This window comes from Suncus etruscus, chromosome 5 (assembly GCF_024139225.1).
Source record: "Suncus etruscus isolate mSunEtr1 chromosome 5, mSunEtr1.pri.cur, whole genome shotgun sequence".
NCBI lineage: Eukaryota > Metazoa > Chordata > Mammalia > Eulipotyphla > Soricidae > Suncus > Suncus etruscus.
Window position 1 is genome coordinate 31,764,204 of NC_064852.1, and position 22,206 is coordinate 31,786,409.

At 37.5% G+C, this 22,206-nt stretch overlaps 1 protein-coding gene and 1 non-coding gene across 6 annotated transcripts in view; both read left to right on the forward strand.

The window, feature by feature from the left end:
* Positions 1-22,206, forward strand: part of R3HDM1 (R3H domain containing 1) — a 174,451-nt gene that overhangs the window by 102,841 nt on the left and 49,404 nt on the right. For 2 of the 5 annotated variants that reach the window (XM_049773605.1, XM_049773606.1), the window contains exons 12-19: positions 1,785-1,822; positions 1,903-1,953; positions 2,066-2,292; positions 4,168-4,422; positions 8,087-8,235; positions 14,065-14,166; positions 17,466-17,771; positions 21,151-21,274. In XM_049773605.1, the coding sequence (XP_049629562.1) occupies positions 1,785-1,822; positions 1,903-1,953; positions 2,066-2,292; positions 4,168-4,422; positions 8,087-8,235; positions 14,065-14,166; positions 17,466-17,771; positions 21,151-21,274 (1,252 nt within the window). The remainder of the gene's footprint in view (positions 1-1,784; positions 1,823-1,902; positions 1,954-2,065; positions 2,293-4,167; positions 4,423-8,086; positions 8,236-14,064; positions 14,167-17,465; positions 17,772-21,150; positions 21,275-22,206) is intronic. The other 3 variants (XM_049773607.1, XM_049773608.1, XM_049773609.1) reach the window with 3 other exon arrangements.
* On the forward strand, positions 10,468-10,574 carry LOC126010684 (U6 spliceosomal RNA). Its single transcript, XR_007496700.1, has one exon. It is a non-coding gene; the product is annotated as a U6 spliceosomal RNA (small nuclear RNA).

The window sequence follows — 22,206 nt, forward strand, 5'->3', positions numbered from 1 at the left end:
TTAGAGAAATAACTACACTAACAACTATCATGACAATGTTAATGAGTGAGAAAGGTAGAACACCTGTATTTTATATAGGCAGGGGATAGGGGAGGAGGAACGGGGAATGCATTGGTGGTGGGAACGTTGCACTGGTAAAGGTGTATTCTTTTTATGACTGAAACCCAACTACAATCATGTTTGTACTCATGCTGCTTAAATAAAAATATTATTTTCTGGGGCTGGAGAGATAGCATGGAGGTAAGGTGTTTGCCTTTCATGCAGAAGGTTGGTGGTTCAAATCCCGGCATCCCATACAGTCCCCTGTGCCTGCCAGGGGCGATTTCTGAGCATAGAGCCAGAAGTAACCCCTGAGTGCTGCCAGGTGTAACAAAAAACAAAACAAAACAAACAAAAAAAAAAAAACTAAAAGGAGATAACTATCCAGAAAGGAGATATTTAGTTATTGTTTGCAAACACCATTATGAAGGAAAGAGGCATGATCAGAAAGATATTTTTAAAAGATTTCTGTGGTTTAAAATAAATGAAGGAGGAGAAGCACATTGTGAAAAAGTTAATTAGAAGACTCTTAAACAAAAATGATGACTGCCTGAACTAGGTTAATAATACTAGAGATGTTTGGGTTTTTTTTTCTTTTTAGGGAAGGAAGGAAAAAAGGGAGAGAGGGAGGGAAAGAGAATGGGAAGAAAGGAGGAAAGAAGATAGGAAAGCAGTAAAGGAGAGGACAGAAGAATGATAAGAATGAAAGAAAGGAAAGTAGAAAGAAGGGCGGAGGAAAGAAAAGAATAAAAGGAAGGAGGTCAAAGGAAGCCAGATGTTTTGTATTAAATTGCATTGAGATATGTTTCATCTTTCACTGCTACATCTATAGCCAGAAAGTATATCAAATACCATTGAATAAGTGAGGAAGAATCGAGAGATTGTATACTTTGAGTGCACAGTAAAAAAATGGGTTCATTTGTTTGGAGGGCCAGAGCGATAATACAATAGGTAGGGAATTTCCTTGCAGCAGACCCAGGCTTGAACCGGAATCCTATATAGCCCCCATAGCATCACCAGGAGTAATTCCTCAGTATAGAGCCAGCTGAGCACTGCTGGGTATGACCCAAAAACTAAAAAATTAGTTCACTTATTTAAAAGAAAATAATTGTATTAAAAAGTAATTTCATTTGTATCATAAAAACAAATGTCTTTAAAAATGCTCCAAATAGGGGCCGGGCGGTGGCGCTAAAGGTAAGGTGCCTGCCTTGCCTGCGCTAGCCTTGGACGGACCGCGGTTCGATCCCCCGGTGTCCCATATGGTCCCCCAAGCCAGGAGCAACTTCTGAGCACATAGCCAGGAGTAACCCCTGAGCATTACTGGGTGTGGCCCAAAAATCAAAAAAAAAAAAAAAAAAAAAAATGCTCCAAATAGGAGCCAGAGCAGTGGCACAAGTGGTAAGGTGTCTGCCTTGCCCACTCTAGCCTAAGACGGACCGCAGTTCAATACCCCGGCATCCCATATGATCCCAAAGCCAGGAGTAATTTCTGAGTGCATAGTCAGGAGTTGCCTCTGAGTGTCACTGGGTATGGCCCAAAAATAAATAAAAACAAAAAAAAATGTTCCAAATAAACGTAGTCTTCATTTAGCTGCCCTCCCCCAAAAAAATATCATTTATTTATATACTTTTGAGATAGATTTTTGATGGGACCGAACACTGTTCAAATGATATTTTTGTCATTGGTTTACACTTGGAGTATGTATTTGACAAAGCTCACCACTTCATTCTATTCTTTCTTTCTAGTCCCTGTGTTCCCAAGAAAATTATATTATTGACAAAAGGTGAGAGAATTTTTTACATTACTTTGATCATTCTAACAGATGCTGATAAAAATTAAAATACTTTATTAAAATGCCAACAGAATTCAAGATGAGGATGCTAATAATACCCAGCAGAGACGTCAGATATTTAGGTATTGGAAGCATGTTTTCATGGCAGTATTGACATTTTTAAGTGTCTTTTCTTTTATTCTTTCCCTTTTTTGTTTCTACTGGCTTTTCAAAATATTATTTCTAAAATTACAGAGTTAATAAAGATCCTTCAGGGAGATCAACAAATAGCCATCAGAGCAGCACTGAGAATGAACTGAAATACTCTGAACCACGACCCTGGAGCAGTACAGATTCAGACAGCTCTTTCCGAAACTTCAAGCCTGCTGTAACCAAAGCCAGTAGCTTCAGTGGAATTTCAGTCTTGACAAGAGGTGACAGTTCTGGAAGCTGCAAAAGCATAGGCAGGCTTTCAAAAACAGGTATAAGTATCTGTCTAGAGCTCTTCATTGGATGTATTAGTCTCCCTAAATTGTCGTAGCTCTCTATTTACCAGATGGCTTCTCTAATTATCATAGAATATAAAATTTTTTAAGTATGAGTAGTGCATTGAATACCTCCAAAGTTCTTTAAAGTGGTAACTAAGATTTTTTCTATGTGAGAGATTTAAAAATAACAAATTATAATTTTCCAGTATGACGTGAACTTAGTTTGGTTCAATGTACAATCTCTTGTTTTACCAGAAGTGGATAAAAATTCTTCATTACTTTTTTAGTTTGAAGGCATGGTTTCTCACCTACAATTATTTAATGCTGATTTTAGCTATCAGTTATTGGTTGCAATTTTCAATATAAAGTCTTTATTTACTATTCCACCAATAAAACTGAGAAGTTTCCAAGAATTTTAAAACTAAGTAAAAATAGGTATAATTATCAACGAGTAGAGATTGCAATAATACTTTATACTCACAGATATTTTTTAAAGAGTACATTGACTAATAGGAATTTTCTATTTTCTTTCTACTAAACTGTCTTCAGTACTGAAAAAAAGCTCAAGTTTCTTTTAAAGTTTTTCTAGACCTTTATTTTTCTTCCCAAAAAAAGCATGAAAGGCAGCAGAAATGGAATGCTTTTGTCTAGATTTATAGTATTTTACAGGTAACAATTGAGGGGGAAGATTTATAGTTAAAGATAACTGTATCTATCGTTATTCTTTTGAGGCCACACCAGCAATGCTCAAGGGTTACTATCTCTCCAGCTCCCAAAGATGACTGTATTTTTTAAATTGTATGTACCACTTTTGAATTGCATAGGTCATCTTTTTAAACATAGTGTGGGTATTAAAAATTTCTTAGTGTTGGGGGCCTGAAGCAATAGTATAGCAGGTAGGGCATTTCCCTTGCAAGCAGTCAACCCAGGTTCAATCTCCAGCATCCTAGATAGTCTCCCAAGCCTGCCAGGAATAATTTCTGACCGCAGATCCAGGCGTGCCACCCTCCCCCCAAAAGTGTTAGCCCTGAGCACCACTAAGTATAACCCAAACGCACACATGCGCGCGCACACACCCTCACTAGGTGGTTGGTTTTACATTATAAGAAAAAGCTAAAATTATGAGCTGAAAGTTAAATTCTGCACACAAAAAACTGGACAATTCATTTTTTTTATAACCATTGCCAATGTCTGCATCCCTCACCCAATGAGCCATCTCTCTCCCTGTTCCCTCTCTGCTTCCTGAGCAAATCTGATAAGTTCTTTTTCTTTTAATAAATATTTTTTTTTACTTAAGCATCATGTGATAAACATGCTCATAATTGGGTTTCAGCCATAAAATACACACACCCCTTCACCAGTGCAACTCTCCCACCACAATTGTGGACAATTATTTTTGATAGAGAATTTATTTTTGTGTTTTCTAAAGTACTCAGTCTTTTGGTATCTCTTTCCAAGAAGAGATTTCTGGTATAAGAGCTTTGTGGCTCTTAGCTCTGCCAACTTCTTTGTCTTGAGGGAAAAGTTTAAATCTGCATATGCCTAATATTAATCTAAGAAGGTAAATATATATTACATTGCTTGGGAATTTTTAATGTGCTTTTTGTGGCTCTCTGTAATGTTTGGCATTATTGTAAACTTGCCTAGATTGCCATGTTTGAGGTATGGTTTCTCTGATAGGTTATGTAAATTTACTCTGTTTAATTTGTTCATGAGGGAAAGGGGAAGCAAAATTATACATTAAATCAAAATTAAGTAATTCTTGTATGCTAACTGCATATTATGCAATGTGAATTATTGTACATATTTAAATCCTGCGTTTTTATCTGAGGTTTAAAAAATCCATATTTTTCATTACTCCTCCCCTAGGTTCTGAGTCTTCTGGTAGTGTAGGGTCATCTACGGGCTCTCTTTCTCACATCCAGCAGCCTCTTCCAGGTACAGCTCTCAGCCAGTCTTCTCATGGCACACCTGTCGTCTATCCAACTGTCAGCACTCATAGTTCTCTTTCCTTTGATGGTGGCATAAATGGGCAAGTCGCATCTCCTAGCACTAGCTTCTTTTTGCTTCCTTTGGAAGCAGCAGGCATACCACCTGGCAGTATTCTGATCAACCCACAAACAGGTTGGTATCCAGAAAAAGGTGTTTGTTTCAGTTGAGATGTCAGGTGTTACTGAAAATTAAATACTATGTATTAAATGCATTGTCTGTTTTTATTCTTTTTGAAAATTCATCATGTATGATTAACATTTCCCTAGAATATTAACCACCTATATTAGAAAAAGTTAAAAAAAAATACCAAAGTAATTTCCCCTTGTTACATCTATGGCATCTTTTAGACCAGTTATTGATCTAAGTGTAATTTGAAAATAATTCATTTCCAACAAGTGAGATGATCTCCATTGAAAGCTCTGTATTTAATTAAGTAATTTTATTCTGGGGAATACATCATGAAAAAGGAAAAAGAAAAAAGATTTTATTCATTGTATAATGAGGTGAAAAACACCTATACGTAATTGCCCTTTTAAATATATTTGTTTGAGTTGAGACAAACCTAAGGACATCTTATAAGTAGTAAAAGAAAATAGGTGTTGTTAATTAACATAATAGCACATTATTTGCAATTACTTAATAAGCATTTACTATGTGTCATACAGTGTGTCAAGTACTTTAAATACATTATAATAATCCTGTTAGGAAGATAAAATTCCCGTTTATGGATGAAAAAATTGAGCATCAAATTGAAAATCTGCAGTCATGATTCATTGTGTTATATATTTGCAAAAATGACATACGGAAAGTAAAGTATTTTAGGAGATCATAGGTCTCAATCAATTTCTATTTAAAGTAATGTAGCCATGGGGCTAGAGAGATAGTGCAGGTTTAAGGCACTTGCCCAACATGAGGCTCACCCTGGTTCAGTGTTCAACACTGCATATCTCTCCTGACGGTGCTCAGGTGTGGCCCAAAAACCAAAATAATAATAACAGAAACAACAATAATAACATAGCTGAAGATTGGGGCAATAGCACCAGTTCAGAGTACATACCTTGCACATGCCAGGACCCTGCTTCTGGTTCCAGGCATCCCCTCAGTGGCATACCACTGAGTGGCCTCCAAGCACTATGGGACTGAGCTCTTCTGAGAGAAACCTAGATTGATCTTTTCCCCTACTGTTCCCACACTGGTGGGATTATTATAAGCATTTGAAAACAGTCTTGAATCATTTGATAGCCTTCCATAAAAATGTATAGACTTGAGCCAAGGAAATGACTGACTCAGAATGTTGGAACACATGCTCTGCATGCAGGAGACCCAGGTTCCATCCCCAGTTTTGTAGAGTACCACTGGGATTAACTGTATTCAAGAATTATACTGAGGAGCCACTGGGCATCACCAGAAATAACCCCAAAACGATCATCGAAAAAAGCTGTTTTAAGCATATTGCCGTTGTAGTAATTGAACAAGTAGATACAAGTAAAAGTGTTCAGGTTCTCTGAGTGTTCCTGAACCTTTTCCTTTATTTTGTTTTCTTAGGAAAAAAATCATGACTTAGAACTTTTACCTTAAATTTCATTTGCTTTTCTTTTATATGTATCTAAACCTTTGTTTCTATTGTTGAAATGGAATTAGCATAAGTAAATTTAGAATTTCTGTTTTTATGTAACCCTCTTTAAATTCTGTAGGTCTATTTTATGTCTATACTACTGTTATCCTAAAGGAAAATATATTATTTGCTGTTTCTCTTTTTCCCCTACTTAAAATACATGTAGTTGGTAAACTTAAAAAGTTCTGAGTAAGAGGTGATAATGTGAGAAACTCATAAACTTGAAATTGCATTGATTTCTTAATTTTGAATGTGTCCAGAATGATCTTGCCTTTTGAGAACAGTTACAACATATCCAGCTTTTATCCAAGGAATTCTCAAAATCATTGGTAGACATGTTTGCACCTGTTTTCTTCACAATTATTTAACGTTAAATAAATAACCAGTATTAGTTAACAAACCATCATATAAATTACCAGGAAACTGATTAAAATATTTTAATTTGTTCCATTTGATAACAAAAGGTATATTCTACCTCAAATATTATTTTGTTTCAAAAAATATGGAAGAAATTTATTATGGAAGAAAGCATGTCTTTTCGTTTTTGTTTTTGCTTAGTCTTGGTTTGGGAGTCAAGACAGGATTTTTTTAGTGGTAGTGGTGGTAGATTTTGGGCCACACCCAGCAGCACTTAAGAGATTTATATGGCTTCTGCACTCAGAAATTACTCCTGGCAGGCTCCGGACACCATCTGGGACACCAGACCAAACCTAGCTTAGCTGCTTGCAAGACAAACGCCCTACCCACTGTGCTATCGCTCCAGCCCCAAAAGAGGATATATATATTTTGTTTTGTTTTGTTTTGGGGCCACACCCGGTGATGCTCAGGGGTTACTCCTGGTGGTCTGCTCAGAAATAGCTCCTGGCAAGCACGGGAGACCATATGGGACACTGGGATTCGAACCAACCACCTTTGGTCCTGGATCGCTGCTTGCAAAGCAGCTGTGCTATCTCTCCGGGCCCCAAAAGAGGATGTTTTAAAGGCAATTTTAGAAACTACTATTTAGAGTTCTATTTTTTTCTGTGTCTTTCCTATTAAAGGAGCTAGAGAGATATTACAGAGGACTTTGGCACTTACCTTTGCATCCAGCCAACTCCTATTTAGTCCTCAAAATTGCATCTGGTCCCCTGAATACCACCAGTAGTGATCCCTGAATACTGCTGGATGTGACCCCTAAAACAAAAATAGTTTTAAAATGCTATCCTGGTGATTATAGTAATTTTTTTTCTGTTAGATGAATATATATATTAAGGAATGATATTCTGCTTGGTTTTTACGAGTTTTGGGACCACACCCATCAGTGCTCAGGGGTTACTCCTGGCTCTGCAATTAAAAATCACTCTTAGCAGTGCTCAGGGAACCCGATAGAATATTAAGGGTTGAACCTTGGGTCTGCTGTGTGGAAGGCAACAAAATCTTTACTAAAGTTCTCTCTAGCCTTATCTCTAGTCTGAAATAAGGCTCACTGAAATTTAAGAGATTACTTAGGAGTATTTTATTGCATGTGCTCTATTCACTCTGGAACAACACAGTCCTCTCTGAACCTATTTTCATTTTCCTCTCTTTTAATAGAATTTATTTTGAAAAATAGCATTTTATAAAATTACTTAGAATTTTAAACTTCTTAAATGATAATTTAGAATTTTTCTAGAGTCCCAAAATCAAGCCTTTATTTTTTATGTTTTATTTGGTCTGAGGGCCACATCCAGCAATGTTACTACTCCTGGCATTGAACTCGGGAATTATTCCTGGTAGTGGTAGTGGGGCCATATAGGACCCCAGTCAGTCAAATGCAAGGCAAGCACTCTACCCACTTTACTGTGGCTCTAGCCCCCAGTTCTTGTTCTTGATCATGAAATATATAATACTATAACTGAATACCTTAAAACAAAATGAGTTTAAGGATTTGTAGTTTTTAAAAAAAAATACAATTATAAAACAACACCCTACTGAAAGATTTTAGAGTATCACAAACTAAAGTGCTGAAGCAAAATTTTTTAATATCTTTAAATGTGGAACAGATAAGTACATATGAATTCAGACTCTTCTTCCCATTGGAACTTTTTTTCCCAGAAAATTAAAGTTTATGAGATTGTGAATAGATTGTAGATATTTGTTATAACTATTAATAGAATGACCTGTTTTCAAGTTTCCAATTTTTTTCTTTCTAAATATTTTCAGGTCAACCCTTCATAAACCCAGATGGAAGTCCAGTTGTATATAATCCTCCTATGAATCAACAACCGGTTAGATCCCAAGTGCCTGGACCTCCACAGCCACCTCTGCCACCCCCACCACCTCAACAAGCAACTAATCACATTTTCTCACAGGTACTCATGCTCACAGTTACATAATGCTAAATTCACGTGCCTTTTCAGATTTGGGACTAAATTTCTAATTTAATTGTGATAGCATTTTTACTTTAACACTTTCTGCCAATGATCCCATATGCAATAATCTTAGTGAGAAAGATTAACTGAGGATTTTTCAGCTAATGTACAGAATTTATTTTTGGAAAGAAAAGGATTTTTTTTTTAATGAGCCTACTATTGTAATAGTTCTCCTTATTTCACAAGAACAAGAAATGGGCAAAGAAAGATTTAAAATAAAGATAATTATCGGGGGCCAGAGCTATAGCACAGTGCTAAGGCATTTGCCTTAACACATGGCCAACACAGGAAGGACCCATGTTCAAATCTCAGCATCCCATATGGTTCCCCGAGCCTGCCAGGAGTGACTTCTGAGTTTCTGAGTGCCACCAGGTGTGAACAAAAAAAAAGATTATTATCCAATAAGATTATTATCCCAATAAGCAGAAGGAATTATTTAAGGTTTAACACATTGTCATTAGAAAAACCTGAGTTACTTTGCTGAGAGAACTCTAAGATACTTTCTACCTTACTTCTTGATACAGAGAGTCAGCATTCTGAATGAGAAAAGTACTCTTGTTTTAATCTTGGATATGTTTAAACATTTATATTTATACATATATAAACACAAATATATATATACATATATATATATATGCACATCTTGCTTTCCCCTTTATTCACCTTTGGGAATCTTGATAATCAGTGTAACTCTTCTTGTCTTCTACTTTAAGAGTTCTATAAGACATTATAGACAGTTTATAAGTTAGATACAGCTTTTTCCCTAAGACTATCTAAATTTATTTTAGAAAGTGCAAAATAATTTTTTGCACTAGTAAGAATTTATAACAGTATAAATTTTTGTGAAGTATGGTAATAAACTTTATGGTACTCTTCTTTATCACGCTAAAAATTACCTTAATTTTTTTTATTATGTTATTTTATTGCAGGGATAAAGAGTATATGAGAACTTTAAGAAAGCTATTACATATCATGTCAGGGACCAGAGAGATAGCATGGAGGTAGGGCGTTTGCCTTGCATGCAGAAGGCCGGTGGTTCGAATCCCGGCATCCCATATGGTCCCCCGAGCCTGCCTGGAGCGATTTCTGAGTGTAGAGCCAGGAATAATCCCTGAGCAATGCCGTATGTGACCCAAAAACAAACAAACAAAAACAAAAAAAAAAAACTTAAAAAATATTATGTTAGCCATGAAATAATTTTACCTTTGCAATTAAAGCTTCCAATATTGGGCAGGTTAGTTTGTAGTAGTAGAACTTTTAGTTTTTGTTTTTGTTTTTTTCCCGATGAAATTTAATTCACAAAGTATAGCATGTGATGCCTTCTTGGCTCCTACCAGAGACTTTGAAGTCACTTTACCTCCCTAAATGACCATAAGTCGCTCTTGGGATCACTCAGAAATAGTGGTACTGGCTGTCAGCACTGCAGGGGAGTGGCAGAAGCTGAGTCCCATCACATGACCTGTTTTTAGGTTTGTTGTTACACCTCTAAGAATATCAAAATGAATTCTTAAGTGTAAAGGAAGAGTACTAAACTTCTTCTCAAAGACCCAATCCCCAAAATCTATTTCCCATTCTCATTTCTGTGCATCCATATATATTAATTAAAACTCTCTCCTTCCTTCTTTGTTTTAGTTTTGATCAACCAATCTTGAATTATTTCCATTTACTCTGCTATCATGAAGTAATCTCTGCACTGCTATATGTATTTTACCAGGTACTTTGTAGGACTGATTTTCCCTTAATTAAGCAGAATTTTTTTTTTTTTTTTTGGTTTTTGGGTCACACCTGGTGGTGCTCAGGGGTTACTCCTGGCTGTCTGCTCAGAAATAGCTCCTGGCAGGCACGGGGGACCATATGGGACACCGGGATTCGAACCAACCACCTTTGGTCCTGGATCGGCTGCTTGCAAGGCAAACGCCGCTGTGCTATCTCTCCGGGCCCCAAATTAAGCAGAATTTTAAAAAATTTTTTAAACTTTATTTATTGATTGGTTTTTGGGCCACATCGAGCAGTGCTCAGGGGTTACTCCTGGCTCTGCACTCAGAAATCCCCGCTGGCAGGCTGCGGGACCTTATGGATCCCTCTCAGGTTGGCCACATGAAAGGTAAACGCCCTACCACTGTGCTCTCTCTCAAGCCCAGAAATGTTATTTTTATGGTTTAAAAAATTAGAGTGCTCGCTTCAGCAGCACATATACTAAAACTGGAACAATACAGAGAGGATTAGCATGGCCCCCGTGCAAGATTGACACGCAAATTCGTGAAGGGTTCCATATTTTTTAAAAAAATTAGTAAGCATTTCTTTATGATTACTGTATTTTCCGGCGTATAAGACGACCCCCTAATTTTACAGTTAAAACATAGGCTTAGGCCTATATTTGCTGTATAAGACAGAATGTTCCTGTGCTGCAACTGTATCTTCCACAGTGAGCCAATCACAACAAGAAAAGATCCAAAGGTTATACTGTAAGAGACGTCCTCTCTGACTCTAGCCAATCTGAGCAGGCTTTTGACAGTGTAGATTCGGGTCCAGAACATTGTCTAATTTGCATGCATAAACAGCCTGCTTGGATTGGCTGAGTTAGAGAGGCGGTCCGAGCAGCCTTGCAGTGATTGGTGCAGGATCGAGTTGGAAAATTCGTTTTGTGGCAATATTCAGACAATTTTCGTTTAGCGGCATATTGAAACATTTTTCAGGATATACTTGGTATAAAAGACGACCCCCGATTTTCGGTTGACTTTTTTTTGTTTCAAAAGTCGTCTTATACACCGGAAAATACGGTATGTACTTCAGATTATTAATCATTTTTTAAATAAGTTTGATTTACTAAGCAAAACGTTTTAAGTGAAGGTATAGGTGGGTGACTTAGAAATAGATGCCTTTCGAGGTTGCGCTAGAGGTAAGGTGTCTGCCTTGCAAGTACTAGCCAAGGAAGGATCCGGTTCTATCCCCAGTGTCCTATATGGCCCCCCCAAGCCAGGGGCAATTTCTGAGCGCTTAGCCAGGAGTAACCCCTGAGCATCAAACGGGTATGGCCCGAAAAACCAAAAAAAAAGAAAAAAGAAAGAAATAGATGCCTTTATAGATAGTAATTTAAAATATTGTGATATACTTCATATTCCTGGCTAATTTTTTTCTCCATTACCTGGTATTTCTGATCATATCATCATATAGGAAAAAATGGATAATTGATAAACAAATAATACTTTATAATCATATTTTCAGACTTTGTGATAATCCATCCATAAAATTTCAAGCAACCTGGTAAAATATGCTAGACTTTCTAGAGCCTTCAGATAGCCTGACCACACTACTTAAAATTAGTCATGTTTTAAAACAGATATTGTTTTGCTTCTCAGGCAAAAAGCTTTTTATTAGTGTCAGAATTTCACTTGATGTCTTTTTTTCCAATTATTTTTCTTGCCATTTGACATAGATATCTATCCATATCCTCAGTGCTCAGTATTCTTTATTCTTTAGCAAACTGAAGCTTTTTGTTTCATCTGACATTTACATAGACAGTCCAGAAGGAAGCTATATCTTATTAATTATCTGGCTTAGTGATACATATACATGAAGTAGCCTGAAGATAGGTTATGTCATCCATTTGGAGGCTTGCAAATTTTTAGTCACAATGGTTGTGAGAAGGAACCAGGATAATTTGTAGTTCTTTCAACTTTTTTCAATAGGCATTGTTATCTGATTTTGTATGGGGGCGGGTCTTGGGCCACACCCAGCAGTGGTGCACAGAGGTTATTCCTGGCTCTGTGCTCAGAAATCACCCCTGATGGGCTCAGGGAACCATATAGAATGCTGGGAATCAAACCCGGAACTGTCCTGGGTCAGTGATATGCAAGGCAAATGGCCTTCCACTCCAGCCCCCAATTTTGTATTTTTTAAGTATTTTCTTTGACAAGATTATGTGTGTATACAGACTCCTCTCTCTTTCTCTCTCTCTCTCTCTCTCTCTCTCTCTCTCTCTCTCTCTCTCTCTCTCTCTCTCTCTCTCTCTCTCTCTCTCTCTCTCCCCCTCCCTCTCTCCCCCCCTCTCCCCTCCCTCCCTCTCCCCTCTCCCCTCCCTTTTGGCATCCCATATGGTCCCTCGAGCTTGCTAGGAGCAATTTCTGAGCGCAGAACCAGGAGTAATCCCTGAATGCCGCTGGGTGTGGCCCAAAAACAAAACCAAGAAATTTTATTTTGATCGGGACCACTATACCCAAAGCTCGAGGACTTAACTCCTCGCTCTATGCTCAGGGATGATTCCTGAGGGTTGTGACATTTGAGACCATAGTATGTGGAGATCAAACCCAATTGATTGCATGTAAGGTAAAGTACACTTGCATACTGTGCTACCTCTCTAGACTCTAAAATGCCTTTTTTTTTTTTTTTTTTTTTTTTTGGTTTTTGGGTCATACCCAGCAGCGCTCAGGGGTTACTCCTGGCTCTACACTCAGAAATCGCTCCTGGCAGGCTTGGGGAACCATATGGGATGCCAGGACTCGAACCACCATCCTTCTGCATGCAAGGCAAACACCCTGCCTTCATGCTATCTCTCCAGCCCCTAAATTGCCTTTTTTTTTTTTTTTGGGGGGGTCACACCCGGCAGTGCTCAGGGGTTACTCCTGGCATTATGCTCAGAAATCACCCCCGGCAGGCACGGGGGACCATATGAGATGCCGGGATTCGAACCACTGTCCTTCTACTTGAAAGGCAAACGCCTTACCTCCATGCTATCTCTCTGGTCCCATTTTTAAAATGTCTCCAGACAATATAAATTTTTTTTCTCTAAAATGCAAAAGTATTTTATTAGGCAAGAAAGAAATTTCAGGTAACTAGTTTTTTAGCTTCTGATATGATCTTGATAACATTTTAAGTTAAGAGAAAAATGTTTGTCTTCTTAGATTAAAAAAAAAAGAGGCTTATGTGTATGCATGCATGCAGTTGAATGTTTGGATGTGGTGTTCTTTAGTCTGTTACTTTTAGTAGTTTCCACAGTACATTTTTCTTTAAAATTTGGAGTCAGAGAGATAGCTCAACGAGCTGAACACATGCTTTGCACCACCAAGTGTGACCCAAAACATCAGTTTAAAAAAAACAAAGGCAAAGTTGGAGAGAAATTCCTTCCTGAGGTGGATACCTTGAATTTGAAGTAGATACCTTGAATACATACTTTGCCTGCAGGAAACCCATCCTGTGTCCCCTGCATCCCATGCTTTCCTTAGCTCCCCCAGCACCAAGTCAGTTATAGCTCCTAAGCACCAAGTGCAAGGTTGTGGCCCCGAAACAATTTTAAAAAGCTAAAATTTGGGTACTTTGGTTCCAAGGGATATCTAATCATACCAAAGAAAGGGTAATTGGCATAGATATTACATAAGTTATTAATGCCTCATAATAATTATTTCCTTTATTATTCCTATTATTTTATTTTAGCACTATATGGCTAAATAGTGTGCCAGTTTTACTAACAAAAAAGTAAGGATAAATGTTTTTTCCTTTTAGTGGAGTAAACTAGAGATTAGAGAATAGACTTTGAAATGTTTCAATTGCTATTCACTAAATCTAGTAAATATTCAATGGAAAATATATCTTGCTGTTTTAAACTATAGGTATGTTATAGGAATTTGTACTTGGTAGTTTTGTAATTTTGTTCTTGTTTCTATGTTATATTTAAGATAAATATATAATTTAAGCAAAAACAGTCTAACTTTCCATATGTATTCTTTCTAACTTTTTTTTTCTGACATTGTTTGCCACCCTGTTATTCTTTAGCCTGCTCGTCCTCTGCAGTCCTCTTCACAGCCTGTTCAGTATTCTACAGCCCCTTACCCATCCCCGCTCCTGCCAGTCTCACCCACACAGCAATACTCCGTGGTACTATATCTCTATTCACCTCCTGCCTTCTTTCTGTGGGTGGATGTGTGATGAATGTTTGTGAATGTAATTAATATAAGATCTTTGTGAATTTTTTGAGTCAAAGGTATGTATAGAGGAAAATTATTTCTACCTTGTATTAGAAATTATTCTTTAATAAACAAATTTTTGGCTGGGCAAATGCTGTGTATGTGGGTAGGAGTTCCAGGTTTTATCCCAAGTACAGCATGGTCCACTGAGCACCAATAGTAAATATATATACATATATGTATGTGTATATATAAATACATATTTTATATACAATATATGTGCTCATATATAATAGGAGTAGATATATATACCAATAGGAGCACCAAAAGGAGCACCTTCTCCCATAAAATGGTATGTTAACTTATTATTTTGTTATTAGGTTTTGTTTGTTTGTTTGTTTGGGGGGCATACCCAGCTATGCTCAGGGGTTACTCCTTGCTCTGCACTCAGGAATTATTTCTGGTAGTGCTCAGGGGACCATAGGATGCTGGGATCAAATCCAGGTCAGCAGTTTACAATCACCCTACCCACTCTGGCCCCTACATTAGTTAATTTTAGTGATTGTTTATACCCTAATCTTTTCTGCTTTTTCATGATGAAATAATTTTCAGATTGACTCTGCTAATTCTAAAATGCTTTAATTACTCTTCTCAATGAGGTTAGTACAGGTTGGGCTGTTGCAGTTATGGAGTGGTGACTGCCAGGTGGACTTAAGCAATTTTTTTTCCTCTCCCATGAGCTCAGGAGACTCAATATCAATTTATGGTGGATCAGAACTCACAGTGCCTAAGACATCTTCCTGCAGTATATTTCCAAAGTAGATCTCTATATAATTAATTTTTGTTATAAAGTAATAGCATCTTCATTGATTATATACTTCAAGTTACACCACTAAGTAAATGTCCAGACATATCGTTATCATGTGTTACCTAGTACTTCTGTAGTTACACGAGTAAAATGCCTTCCTCTTAGGTCCTAAAATCAAATAAGTACTGAGTAAATTTTCATCTTTCTCTTAAAATAAGTCTCCCTAATAAGCTATTTACTTTCCTAGTGATTGTATTAAGTATACAGAGTCATATTTTAAAATTGCTTTCCAAGATATATTTAAGCTATTATTTAAAGTAACAGTGCATTTTGGGAGTGTTTTACTTTTAAACTCAGAGCACCTTATTTACCAACCTTGCTATGGTGAATTTTCAAAAATCATTTTGAAAAAATGAAATTTTGTCAGCATTGAAAATATTGAAAACATTACAAAGAATAGTATAAAAAAAAGAATAGTATAAATGCCTCAAAAATGTTTTGAAATCTTGATAGTTAGAATAAGAAAATATCTTTTAGGGGCTGGAGAAAAGTACAGGAATTAAGGCACTTGCCTTGTACTTAGTCAACTCTTGTTCAATCCCCAGTACCCCTTATGTTCCCTGAGACATGCCAGGATTAAGCACCAAGCACAAACAGGTATAGCACAAAAAAGAAAAGAAAAGAAATTACTTTCTTACCAGGAGCATATAATTATGATACATCTTTTAAAATATTTGGCCCTATTATTTTATAAGTTCAGGTAATATCTGTATTTAGGGTTTGTTTTCCCTTTTGTAAGAATTCACAGACTTAGACTAATAGAGCTAGACTATGTCAGAGCAGCTTTATGGGAAGAGTAAAACCTTCTGTTCGTAGTCAATAAATTAATTTTCTTACTTAAGTTTCTTCCACATAACCTCAATTTCCTTTGCAAAACACATCAACTTAGAACTAGAGATATAATACAAAGGGTTAAGAAGTTGGGGGCCGGGTGGTGGCGCTCGAGGTAAGGTGCCTGCCTTACCTGCGCTAGCCTAGGAGACGGACCGTGGTTCGATCCCCCGGCGTCCCATATGGTCCCCCAAGCCAGGAGCGACTCTGAGCGCATAGCCAGGAGTAACCCCTGAGCGTCACCGGGTGTGGCCCAAAAACCAAAAAAAAAAAAAAAGTTGCCTTGCGAGCCGGGCTGTGGCGCAAGAGGTAAGGTGCCTGCCTTGCCTGCGCTAGCCTTGGACAGACCGCGGTTCGATCCCCCGGTGTCCCATATGGTCCCCCAAGCCAGGAGCAACTTCTGAGCGCATAGCCAGGAGTAACCCCTGAGCGTCAATGGGTGTGGCCCAAAAACCAAAAAAAAAAAAAAAAAAAAAAAGTTGCCTTGCACATGTCTCACCTTGATTTCATATCTGGTACCACATATAAGTCAAACAAGTACAGCCAGGAGTGATCCCTAAGTACAACTTTGTATGGTTCAGTCAACAAAACAAAAAGCAGCTCAACTTTGATTTAAAAGTTCAGTTGCTACAGATATTTTGTCAGAATTTTTCTTCAGAGGTAAACAGTTGCTACAGTTTTAGTACTTTTCTTAGTTTGAGGATCATAGCAATGGTCCTTGGAGCCATATCACTATCCATTAATTCAAGATTTTTCTCTTAACCAGTTGATATTTTGCCAATCTGGAAATGCCATTTTAATGCCACGTTAGTGTCTAGTATGTAAACTGATCAGAGTTAATCATTTTCCTATTGAGCAAGAAACATTTATTTGTAAGATGTAAAATAATGTAAAAAGTTATTATAATTATATAATAACCCAATCTTGGCTGAACACCATTTCCTGCTGACCAAATAGCAAAAGCAGTGCTAGGAAAATTTATTTTGTAGTGCAGTTACCTAACATAATGACTTTAGGAATAGACTAAAAAACTACTGAGGGAAATAGAATTTATGTTCAATCGTACAGAGCATTAGAGCTGACTTCCGGAATCACTAACACCATGCCTTGTTAGTTAATTTGTCTTTGAAGTCCTTTCAGAAAATGTTAATTCTATAGTAATGTTTAAGTTTTACCTCCAGTTCCTCATATGCCTATAAGCTTCTTTTAAATAAGTTTGTCAAGGATATTGTTTTGCAATAGAGTATATGCATCAAATGTGTACGCCCTGAGTTTGATGCCCATGACTACAGATAAATACTATCTTTTCATTTTTAATGTGACATGTTATTCCTTACCCTTTCCTATATGATATGTATTCTAATTATATTTATAAGTAATTTGTAAAATCAGCATTGTAATTTCCTACATTCCTGCCCTGGAGTTCTGATTTTCTAAAACTTTTCTATTAAGTCATCTTTTCTATAAGACTAAGCTTGTTTATAATACATAGTGCTACAGCTTACCTTATAAATGAAATATTTTTTTAAATGTGTTTGAATTACTGATTTCTGGTTTTTCACCTTTTTTAGCAGGACAATCTTGGGTCTCAGTTTAGCCAAATGAGTCTTGCTCGCCAGCCATCTGCAGATGGTTCTGATCCTCACGCCACCATGTTCCAGTCCACTGTTGTTCTTCAGTCCCCACAACAGTCTGGTTATATCATGACTGCAGCTCCTCCACCACCGCCACCGCCACCGCCACCTCCACCTCCACCTCCTCCTCCCCCACTTCCACATGGGCAGCCAGTCCCGACTGCTGGCTATTCTGTCTCTGGTCATCCTGTTACCCAGCCTGTGCTTCAGCAACAGGGATATCTTCATCAGCCCTCACCACAGGTACTTCACTTTTTATCGTTTTTAATTTTAGGCTCTGTGCTCAGGAATCGCTTCTGACAGTGCTAAGGGATGCCAGGATCTATCCAAGGTCAGCCACGTGCAAGACTAGAACTTTTATAACTATACTATCTCTAGGGCACCACCTGTGGGTTTTTAACTTGAATTATTTATTTCTTTTTTGAGACTGCTTTTTATTTTTTCATAACTGATCATTTCTATATAATAGCCTTTCCAATTTTATGATTATTATTTCTTTTTCTTGCCCATATCACTAACCAGGAGTACCAATATAATCAGAACATAGCAGGAAGAAACAAAATCTCTAGAATCCATGCATTAATTGAAAGTTATGTTTTGAAAATGCACGTTTTTTTGTTTTCATTCTTAGAGGGAACATATTTAGTCTATTACTTACATTACTTCTGTTCTTATTGTAATGGACCATACCTTCAGTGCTCAATGCTTACTCTTGGCTCTGTACTCAGAGACCACTCAACAGGGACCAGAGAGCCATCTGTGGTGTTGAGGCTTGAACCCACATGGTCTGCATGCAAGACAAGCACTGTACCTTGTGTACAATTTCTCCAGTCCACATTTTGTCTTATTGTTAATTCTAATGAAAATCTTCATTATTAACCCTGTCTTTTAAATCTTATAGTTCAATTTCTGATTGGTGGGGGCCGGGCAACTGGGCTTAGGTCACACCCAATGGTTCTCTAGTTTATCCTTAAGGAGGCTTTCCAGACAAAGCTCAGTAAAGCATGTGGCGTTAGGGATTGAACTGACTTGCAAAGCATGTTCACAGCCCGTTTAGCTCTCTGTTGTCTGTGTCCTTATTTTTGCATCTATTGGAGTGATCATGTGCTTTTTTTCCTTTATGAATGTAGTGAATTGTATAGACTTACTTTAGAATTTAGCTCTTCTGGTTTATGCTCTTCATCAGTGATTGCACATCTGGTTGATTTTCTTGTACATTCATCCATAACACTCAATGCTCATTCCTTTAGTTATGTTTACACATGTATTTATTAAAGCTCACACTCTTATGGAAATTGTAAGCATTCTGGTTTTAATGTATGCTACTGGGCAACCCTTTGCTCACTCACACTTGTCCTAAGTATAACCAGAATTTTCTTGAGGCTCCAGGAGTCACAAACAGCAGAGCTACAAGATACAATGAGTAAAGATACTAGATTTTACTTCATATATGTAGGCAACACTGGGTATCAGATTTGTAAGACAAACTTTTCTGAGTCATGTTCCAGTCCTCCAAACTCTTCCCCTCCCCCCATCCCTTCTCTTTGTAGTTTCTGCAGGATCAAAACTAACACACTTTCAGCTACAGTACTCACTGATGGTAGTACACTTCAGTTGTGGTGCTGACAGCACTTGGTTACCATGTTTGATATAGTTATTCACTCACTTATAACATTCATATATTTTTTGGATTTTTTTTGTTTTTGTCCTTGTGTTTTGAGCCATTCCACTCATGCTCCAGGCTAGTGCAATTTTAATGCTCAGAGATCTCTGCCATTATACTCAGAATCATGCTGTGCTTGGATCAAACCTGGGCTTCTGCATACAAAGCATGTACTCTATGCACATGTTCTTTTATTTTGATGATCACTAGAGTTGCACACTTGATTGCATTGCTCAAACAATTTGATCATGGTACTTATTAGAGAATGATTACAGTACACAGAGATCTCACATTTCATTGTGGCACCAGGGATCCCAAATAACAAACCATTCAGATCATACCCACTTTTTTTTTTCTTTTGGTTAACTTAATGCCCATTTACTTAAATGTCCATTAATAAGGGATACCAGTTGCTCTAGTCTAGAAGATTATACTGTGAAAATAGTGTGTAAACTTTCAAGGTTAATAGGTAGTGTGGGGGCCGGAGAGATAGCATGGAGATAGAGTGTTTGCCTTGCATGCAGAAGGACAGTGGTTCAAATCCTGGCATCTTATATGGTCCCCCGAGCCTGCCAGGAGTAACCCCTGAGCGCTGCCGGGCGTGACCCAAAAACCAAAACAAAAAAAATAGGTTGTGTGGATGGGAGATGGCTTAAGGGCTAAAGCACGGGTTTTATAAGCAGGAATCTGGGGTTTCCATTAGAAAGTCCACATTCCCCTTTAGCTCTTCTCACTGAGCTGCTGTCATTTCAGTGAGGAGTTTGACCTTTAGCAAACACATTTGCTAGCACTACAACTAAATAAGCAAGTGTAACCCCAGTAATCACATCAGCAGCAGAGGGAAGAAGAGTGACATGAATTAAGTTCATTTTTTATATATTGGTAAAGAAAGAGGCCCAGGATTTATTATTACAATGATCACCCTTCCCAGGAAGAACTTAACAATGCTCAGTGGCACATCCAGACAGGTTCAGGGGAAACAAATTCAGGGCCTCCAATATACAAAACATGTACTCATCACTGTTGGGTTTTTTGGGTTTTTTGGGTATTTGTTTTTTGGAAGGCCACACCTGAAGCACTCAAAGATTGCTCCTGAAGCACTTAGGAAATTGTGTGGGATTCCAGATAGGCCATGTTCAGAGGAAGTGCCCTACCCTCTTTCTGTCACTACAGATCCCATTTTGCTCTGCTTTACTAAGTATAATATGACAAGTAAAGTGTGTACTGACTTTTAAATAAGCATTAGAAATGTAAAACTAAATGAGCCAGTGCAATTTTAGGGAAGTAAACTGATAAATTGCTAATTAGCAATTAAATTGAATTAACTAGCAGTATGTTTCCACATTTCAAAAATAATCTTAATTACAAAATAAATTGAAACAGTTATATGTGTAAAATACCATAAGTGTAAGTTATTAAATATAATTACTTAACAGTACCATGTGATGTATAGATAATATGACTAGTCGAAGTTTAAAGTCAGAAGAATGACATACGCCAAAAAAAGGATAATCATTTCATTATAGAATCTTGAATTTTGGTTATATTTGATTTTTATAAGAAGAATCTCTGAGGAGCTCAAGAGATAGTACAGCACATAGGGCACTAGCCTTGCACACAGTTGATTAAATTCAATCCCCAGTAGACAATATGGTCCCTTAGAGCCCCAGTAAGAATAATCCCTAAGCACTGAGCCAGGAGTAAGCCCTCGTATTGGCACAAAAACTGAAAAAGAGAGAAATCTCTAAAACAAATACAGCCAAAAATTATTGAAATCTACTAAATCTGATTAATGAGCACATTACTAGTGTCTTTTTATTATGCACACTCTGTTTGAAAGTTTTCCAGTTAAAGTTAAAGCCAAGAAAATCAATTTGAAGGTGATTGATTTTGGAAAAATTTCTGTTTATTACATTTTTCACAAAAGAAAAAAAATTTTCCCCCCAATATTATTCCTAGATGCCAGCCTGTTACTGTGCTCCAGGCCATTATCACTCCAGTCAGCCTCAATATCGCCCAGTCCCTTCTGTCCATTACAATTCACATTTAAATCAACCACTGCCACAGCCTGCACAGCAGACAGGTGAGTACTGTTTCTGAAATCATGACTTCTTAGCTATGATTACTGTTTTTCTTTTTATCCTGCCTTATTTGTTTTTCTATGAAAATAGAAAAACCCAAGTCTACCTGGAATCTTTGTCATGTTTATAAGCATAAATTTATAAGTCAGTGATATTAAGAGTGGGCAAATCGGGGCAGGAGCGATATTACAGTAGGAAAGGCACTTACTGTGCACACTGCTAACCCGGATTCGGTCCCCAGTATCCCTTTGTCCCCAGTATCCCTTTGTCGTGTGCCCTGTCCCCAGGCCCACCAGGAGTGATTCCTGAGATGTTGAGCCAGGAATAACCACTGAGCACTGCCAGGTGTGGCCCAAAAGGCAAAAAAGAGAGAGAGTGGGCAAACCTTAGCATTCTCCAGAAAATAACACTGTCAGGTTTTGATGCTAAAGGGTTAGGAGGCATGTGAGAAGATTGTGCCAGACCTACCATTGTATTGAGAAAATAGCTTCTTGGTGCTTTCAGAACAGTTGCACCCCCCATCTTTGTCACTGATCATCCAGCTATTATAACTATGAGGAAGAGACAAAACAAGTTAAAGATAGATGTCCTCAACTACTAGCCAGACCAACCTAATTTTTTTTTTTACTAAACTAGTACACAGGTATTTAGATGTCTGGTCTCAGTAGAAGTAGAAGATCTTCCAAAGAAATTATGTCCTAACATATCATCTACGTTTTGTTTTTCAGTTTACCTTGTTGAAAAGTTTGGGTTGGTTTTTGTTTTGTTTTGTTTTGTTTTTATGCTGTGTCCAGAAATCAAACCTAGGGTCTCACACATGCAAGGCATGTGTTTTGACATTTAGCTATAACTCCCAAGCTCTGTAAAGTATTCTTAAACCAAATAGAATCTAATGCTGTGCATTTTAAGCATATGAATACTCTAGATTTTTCCC